Genomic DNA, 10207 nt, shown 5'->3' on the forward strand with positions numbered 1-10207 from the left:
AGCACACACTAGTTTAACTTGTGCATTATCCTGCTCCTAGTAGAGTAATTAGATTAACTCCACAATGCCCCTTAACTCTAATAAGCTTCAGGATCCTTAACATGTCAAACATGGCAGCTGCTCAGGGGTGTCCTCATGTGCTGTCATGGCAAATTACAGGGAATTTTTGACAAGCTGATGATGCTTTCATGCAAACTGCAAGATTTCCAAAACTTAGTTGCATGAGCTCCTGACATGGCAGGATGCCAGATGAGATGTGGTTTATTTTCTCTGTGCTTTTTCTTATTGCATATTCCAGTCTCTTCCCCTTTTCTCCTTTAAGTCTCATTGCACAGTTTTGGGAAATTATTTCCCCTCATCACACAGTGCATTTGTGTCAGGGACATACAAGTGACCTGATGTAGGTAAAACTAATCAAGTTATTTATATAAATAAGTCAGAGCTAAGTGTTCTAATTTTTGTTCTTTGCCATCCATTAATATCCTCAGTGGCTTGTATGTAGTCACATAAAGAATTGCAAACTGAGGCTGCATTTGTAAGGGCTTTATAGGTACAGCATAACTTGTTATGGGAGGACTCTGTGAAACTTCAGCTGGCTGCACCTGAAACCTCAGCCTTTGGAACATAAGGTGGTGTTCAGCTAATCTGTTCTTCTGCTATTTTCAGCCATGTCTCCAATGAGCAGAACTCAGGAGGTGAAGACAAAGAAATGCAAGGAAAAGGAGAGAAAGCTGTCCAAGTGAAGGCACTGTATGCATTAGTGATTGCTTTCATGTAGGTACATTGTGTTTAAGTTGGTTTTAAATATTAATAATAAAAGCCCTCACAATTTTTTAAAATTCTTGTTTATAGCTCTTATTTTAAATTAGCAGGAAGTACAGAGCAGAAGGGAACTTTAAGGATAATTTCATCTCCTTCCAACCCCTTGCCACAGGCTGCAGCGCCTTCCACTATCCCAGGTTGCTCTAAGTCCAATCCAAACCAGCCTTGGACACCTCCAGGGATGGGGCAGCCACAGCTTCTGTGGGCATCCTGTGCCAGGGCCTCAGCACCTTCACAGGGAAGAATTTCTCCCTATGTCGAAGCTAAATTCTTCCTGTTGAAGCTTGTTGTACTGTTGTACCGTGATTCATTTAAGAAGAATGGACTCACCCAACTTGAGTTTGCATCTTGTGTGGGGAGAAGAAATTACTGAGTTGCTCTTCAGCTGTCCTCAGTTACTGCCAACAGTATTTTAATTGGAGGAATTTGTTTAGTTTTCCTTATACTAAAGATACTTTTTGCAACAGTGTTGCAAATTCAGATAAAAGATTCGTAAATACATCTCCCCTTTCCTAGAAATCAGTTGCATTGAAAATTAAAGGATTGGATTAGATGGCACATGAATCACAGTTTGGACTTGCCACAATTACTGGACAAATCTTCCAAAATTTTCTTAAGGGGAGAGTCAGGTGTAGAGAATAAGAACCCCTAGGAAAGGTCACTGTGAAGTGCACTTCCAGTTTTGTTCAAGGAACCAAGCTAAAAAAGAGTTTCAGAAGCTGCATCTGTGTGCCAAGGGCAGGGGGCAGGTGGAGGGGTCAGAGAGAAGGGAGGGACATCTGCCAGTGCAAAACAGCAGCTTAACATCATTTGGAGATGGCATTCAGAGAGTTGGGGACAGGTCTGGGCTTCCCCCTGCCACCAGCAGCAGGCAAGGAACAGGCTCATAGACACATGAGCCTTAGAGCAGCTGAATGTATGCAGCCCTTGTTATTCCATGTCCTGCAGGTGGATGGCACAGCAGGACTGTTGGGCCAAGCTTGCCCACAGCAGGGACACCACAGATGGCAACCAGCCCCTGGGAGAGAAAACCTAACAGCAGGCTCATAGGTGCAGAGACTCCAAAGGGTGAGTTCCATTCCCAGAGACAATGTGAGATGGGCATGGGTTTTGCAAAGCAAAATAGCTGCAGTGAAGGTTTTTGCTGGGGACTTTAAAATGGCTAATGCCCAGTCCTCTCAGGCTGCTTGCACAGCTCACCATCCAGCTGCAGCATTCAGCGTTTGTGCACCAAACTACTTGACAAAAAGGAGTAGTTTGTGTTTCACATAAAAGCAATCAAATTCTGTCTAATTTGACAGAAGTTGGTTGTCAGGGGTATGAGCAGGTGAACTTTAAAGGTAGCTCTGTGATTGCAGGCTTTGTCAAGCTGTGAGTGAGGCAGTTTGTTTGCTTGGACATCTCCTGAGCCACTGGCTGTTAGATCCACGCAGGAATGTCAACACTAAGTTGTTTGTCACATATAGCTGCACTGGTCTCACAGCCAGGACATTGTATTAGACAGCTATCAGCCATTCCAGCAGCATCTTTTATATGCAGCAAGGCAACTTTGTTTAAATCTGCCCTCACCTTTGAGCAAATATTGTTCAATAATGAGAAAACATACCTGTGAACTTGGAGAAAATACTAATAGGTTCCTCCAGAAAAATTGAAGTCCAGATTTCTTTCTTTCACCATACCCAAACCATTTAATTTACGTACCACAGGTCCTGCTGGGACTGTCATAATAACTTAAAGGCTTTTTTAGCAAAAGCTCAGTGCAGGTCTTGGTAGAAACCCTAGCTGATCATTCAGCAAGGTGATACAATCATGAGGACTGTGTTGTCTGTGGGATCAAAGCACAGGGTGCTTAATTAAAAAATTAAGTTGTTCTCAATTTAAAAGACTTCTTGGGGTTGGTCTGTTTGACATGTTCACCATTGCATTAGAGAATCTATTCTCGCATAGTTTAAGGAGCTTTCTGGTGAATAACTTAATCTAATAGCACAGTTAATCTCCTCAGACAAGCCTCAGGCATGCGTATAAATACGCTCAGGTGGCAGCTTTGACTTCAGGGATTCCTGAAGAACACCTTCTGTTGCTGCTGAATATTACCTGTAGTATCCTCTTCAGTTTCTTGTGAGAAAAGCCAAGTGCTAAGAATGCAGCTGAGGTTTTTCTGCTGGATAAAAATGAAAGGCCAATTCCAATACGCAATTTGGAATTAAGTGTCTCTCCCTCCTCACCCTCCCCTCAATACCCTTCTGGGGTTCCTTGAGCTATTTTCAGGCCAGGTCTGCAGGAGCAGGCAGCTCAGCCCTCCCTCACTGAACAGCTGGTATCCAAGTCCCAGTAAGAACATTGCCAACACTTGTTCTTCCCAGCAGCTCTAGCACTGTCCCACCAACTGGATGCCCATTAACCCACCAGATGCAGGAGGTCAGCTCTGAAGTTCATCTTCCAGTCTTTCACCAAAGCTATTCTATTTCACATGTCCAGGCTGCTCCACTGCACAGAGCAGGAAGGAATTAGCAAAGGCATTTAGTGATGTCCTTTTTGAAGTACCTCTTCCAAACTAAAGTTGTAATTTGTATACTTGCAGATCTACAAAACTCTGCTCTCCCAGACCAAACTCACTCAAGGCAAAGGCTGTTTGCAGGCTTGGTCTTGTAATGCTCGGTTCAGCATCATGGAGAGAGGAGCTTGCTCAAGTGGCAGCATGTATTTGTACCTAAAAATACAAAAGGCAGGGAAGCAGGGCAGCTTTCTGCTTCTATCCTATAAAGATACCAACTAGCTGAAGCTGGAAGCATGCTACTTCATCTGGCTTACTAGAAGGCCACAGCTTAAAATAAATTCACGGTGAAAAGCTTAGGCTTAAAAAATATTTACAAGTTCAAGCCAAGTATTTGCTAACAATACTGTGGTACTGTTCATCAGTATGCCACCCCTCTCTGTTTCAGCCAGAACCCTAATCCCTGGCCATCGCAGCATTCCAGGTTTTTTTAAAAGCCTGTTCCCACCCTGACAAAGTAATTCATTAAGCCGAGACAGTCCTTTATGACCTTTGCTCTCCCCTCAGCAGGAGTGGAGCTGCCTGCCAAACCTTTCATTTGAGCCGAGATGATTGCTGGTCAGTAGGGGGTAGAGAATGAACTATTTTGGAGTTCAACCTTTTGTTACTCAAGAGGGAGGGCCACTTCTCAGCACTTGCTTAGCACTAAGATTTCAGGTCAAGTGGCTCACTTGGATCAAAGTTACCAAAATGAGTGAGGTCACTGGTCAACTGATAATGAACTGTCAATCTGAAAATGTTTATTGTTTCCTTAATACATTACATAAATTAAAACACTTAAGTTCCTGTTACAGTGTTGGTAGTCACACCTCCCAGTATGCTGCCCAAGCCCAAGCAGTGGGTATCAAGATGCTTCCCATAGCCCCACTCAAAGCAACACTAACTCAAGTCCAGGGTCCAGATCCACCTGGGCAAGCAGGTGCTTGGAATGCTGCTCCTGCCTTCTTAGCCTACCTTGTGTCTCTTTAGCATGCACTCAAAGTTGATTCTTCAGGTTGCCAAAAGATTTCCTAAAGAGATCTGCTGCTTACATGGTCGGATACAGGATTTCCAGAGCTCTGCACTCAAGAGGGTCTCCTAGAGAAGAAGGGGAGCCCCCCCTAAGGTTTAGGGGCTCGGTGGTTCACCTAGGCAGGTCTGCCATTAGACCAGCAGCTTCCACCTTCCCATTAATGGTATCCCCACCACTGATGAACAATTTGATCTTCGTGTTCAGTCACTAGGGTCCTGTTACCGCATTCTTCCCAGCGTCTGACCTTGCCATTCTCCACCAAGATAAATTTCCACTCTACTCTGGTGTCTGCGGGCAGACTGATGGATTCGGACCAGAAGCCATCCTTGTCACGCTTGAGGGGCACGTAGCTGTGCCACTGGCCCAGACACTCGTGGTCCCCCGTGACACCGATGAGCTGTGTGTCAGAGTGGGTGATGTAGTGCACTCGGAAAGCCACGTGGATGTTCTGGAACATGGGGGGCACGGCTGCAACTCGCTTTGCTTTCATGTCCCCGTCACAGCAGTCTCCTGGTTCCCATTCCTTGCTGTCTGAGTCTTCCATGCTACCATCCTTCCCTTCGACCAGGTGCTCAGAAACAACTTCCCACTCTTCATGGTCCAAGTCCCTCCTCTCAGCTGGCTGACACGGCTGCTCCTCACTTCTGTCCTTACACTCATTGTCAGAGGCCCCTGCCAAGTTCATCAACCACCATCTGTCACTTGCCTGTCCCACCTGGGCTTCCAGTTCGCCTGCCTGGCTGCCGGCCATATCAGCCGGATGCTCCCCCGGGTCCGTGACACCGCGCTTCGGGATCAGCTGCTCCAGCTCCACAGGTTCGCCCAAAACTGCACCGCTCGGGACGTGGTTAAGCTGTTCCCTTGAAACAGCCGCCAGATCCTCTCCTGGATTCCAAGGGCCGGACGGGGCAGCAGCCGCCACCTCCCGCCACCCCGGCTCCCTGCCCGCCGCAGCATCCTCTGCAAGTGACATTGAGGGAGAACGAGTTAAGTTGAGCGCCGGCAAACCCAAGTCCTCGCAGGCTCGGGCAGCCCGGGACACCCGCGGCATCGCCTCCCCATCCCGCTACCTGTGGTCACCGCGCTCGCCCGCCGGGGCCCCTCTCTGCCGGCCGCCGCCTCCTCGCCGCCCGCCTCGGCTCGCCCGTCGCTGTCGCCGTACCAGAACCAGGCGACGATGGCGGCCAGCAGCCCCACGAGCAGCGCCGGCCAGAGCCCCGCGCCCAGCCAGCCCCAGCCGTGGGGCTCGGCGGGCAGCGCGGCCGCGCGGGGCGGCCGCAGCACGGGCGGGCCGCGGTCGCGGGCCATGGCCGGGCGCTGCTGCAGCGGGACCCCGCCGGGGCCGCCCCCCCGGCGCCGCTTTAAGCCAGGCTTCGGATCCGGGGAGGAGCCGCCGCGGGCCGGGCGGGGCCGGGCTGAGCCGCGCAGCGGAGGCGGTGGGAGGGTATGAACTCCCGAAGTCTGAGCGGAGAAAGTTTTCCAGTCTTCGCGCGCCTGGGCTGCAAGGGACCTCTGGAGAGCATCTAAGCCCAAGCCAACCTGTCAAGGCAGGGTCGCACAGGGCAGGTTTAATTCTAGCAGTGCTGGTGGGCTTAGATGCTCCTACAGGGGTGTGATGAGTGGGACTGATTTGCTGATAATTTTAATGCTTGTGCTGGTAACAATCCTGCTCTGCTCTGGTATCTTTGAGAAGTGAGATGAATTCACTGATTTTGTAACCTTTTCATCATATTCTAATGACTACAAGTGGTTTCCTTAACATTGCTCTGCTTCTGTGTTATGCTCAGGAAACTTTTTGGATTATCAGGAGCCCAGAGTCCATTAGAGCATGTGATGTTTACTTAAATTTACCTTCATTTTACTACTCTTGAAGTGATGATGTCAAACCCCATTTCAGAATTGAGAGGTTATACAGATAAATATTAGTAGAAACCCAAGAAATTTAGTAAATGCACTTTGGGACTTTGTGTTTTGAACTGGCCGTTCTGGAGTGACAAACTGTGAAAATGTTTATAACACTGAAGATTAGCAGCAGAGAAGGAGTGGGGGAGGCAATTCCACTCGGTTCTGTTTGCTGCCTTTTTAAAATCCATTCTCTTTATCTGACCAAAGGTGTGGTCATGACTGACTCTCTAAAACCCACTGATGAGCTTTTGCCCAGTATCTCATTAGAGAAGAGAATGGCTAAGTGGATGTCCCAGTAAGTCTATTTCCAGTGTGTGAACTTCTTAATCTTTCAGTGCCAGTTAGAGCAGTGCGCCCTCAGCTTAACGGGACTGTAAATGTCACTCGAATTTATAGAAGCACAAGTGTGCAGCCTCCATGGCTGGCATGGAGGAGGGTGGCTGTGCAGAGACACAGAATTCATGATCTAAATATCTTCCCTTTCTTTGCTTACCACAGTAGCTGAGGAACCGTCTCCTCCAGCAAAGTGCTGAGCTGGTGCTTAAGTCAAAATATCTATTTTGGTACTGGGCTGTCCTGGCATGGGCTGAAAGTGCACTGCTCACATCTCCTGCTCGGTGGCACAGGGGAAAGAAAGAGCTGTGGAGCCAGGGCACTTTCTCAGTGACTGAGGGCTTGAGTGCCCTCTCTTTTACCACTGTTGGTGCTTCAAGGTGCTCCTCAGGCTTGATGCTGAGAACAAACCCTTGGCTGTAATGGCCCATGCTGACACTGAAAGTTTGCAGCGTAGGCAATATTTTTGCTGTTCACTTACATTCATCTTTTTCCTAGCCTTCAAAACAACCAGTTCCCTGCTCTGTGTCTGTGCACTACCTTGCTAAGCTGGGATTGCCAGTCTGGGCACCTCCACACTGCTGTTCTGTAAATAGTATGTGTGCACTGCAATTTAGGCTTCCCTGTCACCTCCCTGCAGCAGAGCAGGCACAACCCATTCATTATTGTAGGATTACACTAAAAGGGCATCCCCCTGCCAGCCCTCAGCACAGCTGAACAGGGAAGAACTGAGAAGAGTCACTGGGGGCTGAGGTACCTCCTCTGAAGCAAATGCACAGACCATTGCAGACAGTAACTTATCCCTTTGAAGGCCTTGGTTCCCTCCCCTCTAGGAATTCTTCAAGTGCTCATATCATGTACAGCTTGAAGACTTCTGTCTTCTTAGAGGATTTCCAAAGCAGATAAACAGAAATGCTCCAAAATGCAACTGAGATTTTTTTTTAAGGCTTTCATCAGAATCAAACATGGTGTCTGTACAACAGAGGGAAAAGGAAACAAATTCTCAGAGTCTCAGGGCCATAATTCTGGTTCTAATTAACTCAAGACTTCATTTGTTCTCTCAGTCATTCCTGATGTAACATTATTTTGGAGAGCAGTGTTCTGTGAACGAGGCTCTGTTGCACCATTGTTTGCTCAGCAAGTGGGAGAGCCTTGGGAAAGAAGGAGAGTATTTGGAAAAGCCACACGTGACTTTGTGGAATTCCCATCTGGCTGGCCCAAGATCAGGAGCCTCAAGCCTGACACCTTTCCACATTTCAGAACCAAAACCAAAACAGGAGGGCAGGTATTTGCTCTCCCAGCCCTGTGAGCAAGGCAGCAGCCAGAGGTGGTGTTGGGGAGAGCAGTGTCTCACCGGAGCTCTGTTCCTCTGTCAGCTGTGCCACCTAGCGTGATGACAGGGGATCTCCAGGGAGAAACGGAGCACCTGCTCAGCCAGACCCGTGTGCTCCTGTCCCACTCTTCCGGCTCTGACAGGAGCACTTGGGGGGAGTATTTGGGGAGCTCCTGTGAGGCTGCCCACCCCCTGATCCCGGGGAGAGAATGCTCTTAAAGCCTTGTGTGTGTAAGATGCTTCCTCCAGTTCTGCAACAGAACAAAACAGAAAGGTGAGTCAGTAAATAAGAAATTCAAATCTGGGAGCTCTGTTACTCTCTCTGGCTGTGCTGTGGGCTCATCTGGAAATGCCACAGGCAGCTCTTGCTAGAATAGATGCCAAGTGCCTGTGCTGCACTGCTGATGGTTTCAGTGTGAGGAATTCCTCTCCTAGTTTAACTGGAAGCAGTCAGGTGTTAAAAGGAGCAATGTCACATCACCTTTTCCCATCTTAACTGTAACCCCCAGAGCTTGGGCCGAAGTAGCCTCCCTGGGAGCCAGGTTAAAATCTAAAATTCAAGACTGATGTCATGGATGTTTTCTGGGCTTTTGTTTGATACTTTCTGCATTGGATCCCCACCCAAGCAGGTACTAAAATGGGAAAGGCAAAGTATTCATGTACTTTGGAAGAAACCATGACCCTGACTGGCATTCTGCCCCATCCCTCCCCCATTTGGTTTGGAGTAGTGTCCCAGCTGTGAGCACTGGACACTCTTGTGCAGCGTTGCACTGCAGTCAGCAGGTGGCACAGGAGGAGTATGGCTGGCAGGAAAAGCTCTTCCCTCCTAAACAGAGAGGAGAGTCTTTCTCTCAGTTGCTATTAACTTCTTGAGAAGTGGTTGGTTAGTAATGAGGACACCCCAGATCCAGACTTGCTTTCCATTATGAGCCATGAAAATCTGGAAGGCAGCTAAAAGGGACCTTGCCAGTCTCTTGCTGCATTTCCTATACTTTCTCTGGATTTCTGTGCTCTGACAGTAGTGTCAATGACAACTTTCCCTCATCCCTTTTCCTCCTAGGTTTGTTTTCCATGAGCCATTCTTTGCCAGCTTTTTCAGTTCATTAGTCAGTCTGCTGCAAGTCTCACTTTCTAATTTGTGGTTCTTCATTCTCTATTTCCCCAGCTGGTACAGCTGCATTCCAGGTGCCCTTTCATGGTTGGTGCCTGTTGCTTTTTACATCCTCCCAGGCATAAACCAAAGTACAATGTATTTGGCTAAATTGTCTCATCTCAGACTTCACTGAATTTATGGTTCTCAGCAGCTCTTAGAAATTGAATCATAAATGAGATTTCCCAGCAAAATCCTGCTGACAGCCTCTCATGGTTGTCGCACATCCTGGAGACATCATGCTTTGACTTCCATGTGGATACTTTACATTGCCAGGTCCATAGGAAATGCAGCATGACAGACAGGTGAAGTGTGGTATTATTTTACGTTCTTTCTTTGATTTAGGCCAAATCTTTTTAGAAATTCTGAATATGGGTGTAATGCCCCCATATTTTAGGTGCTACTTTCCTGAAAGCTGCAAGAAAGTTGTATTGTTTTATAAATCACATGATTTAATTCCAAGTGGAGGTGGTTTTTTTGTTGTTTTCTGTGTTGCCTGGCTGCTTACCCTGTGGGGATTCTTGGGAAAGAACTCTACCAAATGGTTTGTAAGCCCTGATGGTAGTGCTTGTCTTCATGGCCTGAGTAAGTTTGATTACTGGTCTGGCATCACAGAGTTGCAGGGAGGTGCCTTCACTGGTGGTTGATATTTTTCCTTCCTGGAATTACAAGCCAGGGATAAAATACAAGGCTGCAGCTGGAATTTTCAGTGTGCCCTGAAGTGCTGTTCTGCCATCAAATCTGTGGGTCCTGTTCTGAATCTGTTCCCTCAAGTTCCTCTTTGCTGGCTTTAGTGTATGAGGGGGATGTCACTGGTCACTGAGTCATGTGCTGCCTGGGTCTGGTGACAGGGGAAAGCAAGAAGTCCTTTCCCACATGGTCTTGGCAGAGGGTAGGGTGGGCCCTGAGCCAGCACCTGATGCAGTGGCTCCATCCCGAGGCCTGGGTCACATGCTAGAACTGTGGCAGGGGCACTTTTTTGCTTCCCCAAAGTGCTCCCTTTAGTGCCAAGGGACACAGCTGACCTACACAAGGTACTGCAGACTGTGCTGAAGCCTAGTGGCTCCCATCCTAGGGCCCAGATCTGCTTTTGGCCTG

At 48.1% G+C, this 10207-nt stretch overlaps 1 protein-coding gene across 1 annotated transcript; it reads right to left on the reverse strand.

The window, feature by feature from the left end:
• Positions 1 to 4096: 4096 nt before the first annotated feature.
• STBD1 (starch binding domain 1) lies at positions 4097 to 5758 on the reverse strand. The gene is made up of 2 exons (XM_071431238.1): positions 5459 to 5758; positions 4097 to 5348 (listed from the first exon to the last, which is right to left on the reverse strand). Exons 1-2 carry the CDS (start codon positions 5694 to 5696, stop codon positions 4546 to 4548), a joined length of 1041 nt encoding a protein of 346 aa, XP_071287339.1. The 5' UTR covers positions 5697 to 5758; the 3' UTR covers positions 4097 to 4545.
• Between the last annotated feature and the right edge of the window lie 4449 nt (positions 5759 to 10207).

Source organism: Agelaius tricolor, unplaced genomic scaffold (assembly GCF_023055355.1).
Source record: "Agelaius tricolor isolate 1412-34295 unplaced genomic scaffold, bAgeTri1.0.p SCAF_8, whole genome shotgun sequence".
Classification (NCBI taxonomy): Eukaryota; Metazoa; Chordata; class Aves; order Passeriformes; family Icteridae; genus Agelaius; species Agelaius tricolor.

Bases quoted from the DNA above. Each gene is read 5' to 3' on its own strand.
- STBD1 (XM_071431238.1), bottom strand. From the start codon at position 5,696: ATGGCCCGCGACCGCGGCCCGCCCGTGCTGCGGCCGCCCCGCGCGGCC. The intron at 5,349-5,458 runs GTAGCGGGATGG...TGTCACTTGCAG, and splicing joins GGCGAGCGCGGTGACCACAG to AGGATGCTGCGGCGGGCAGG.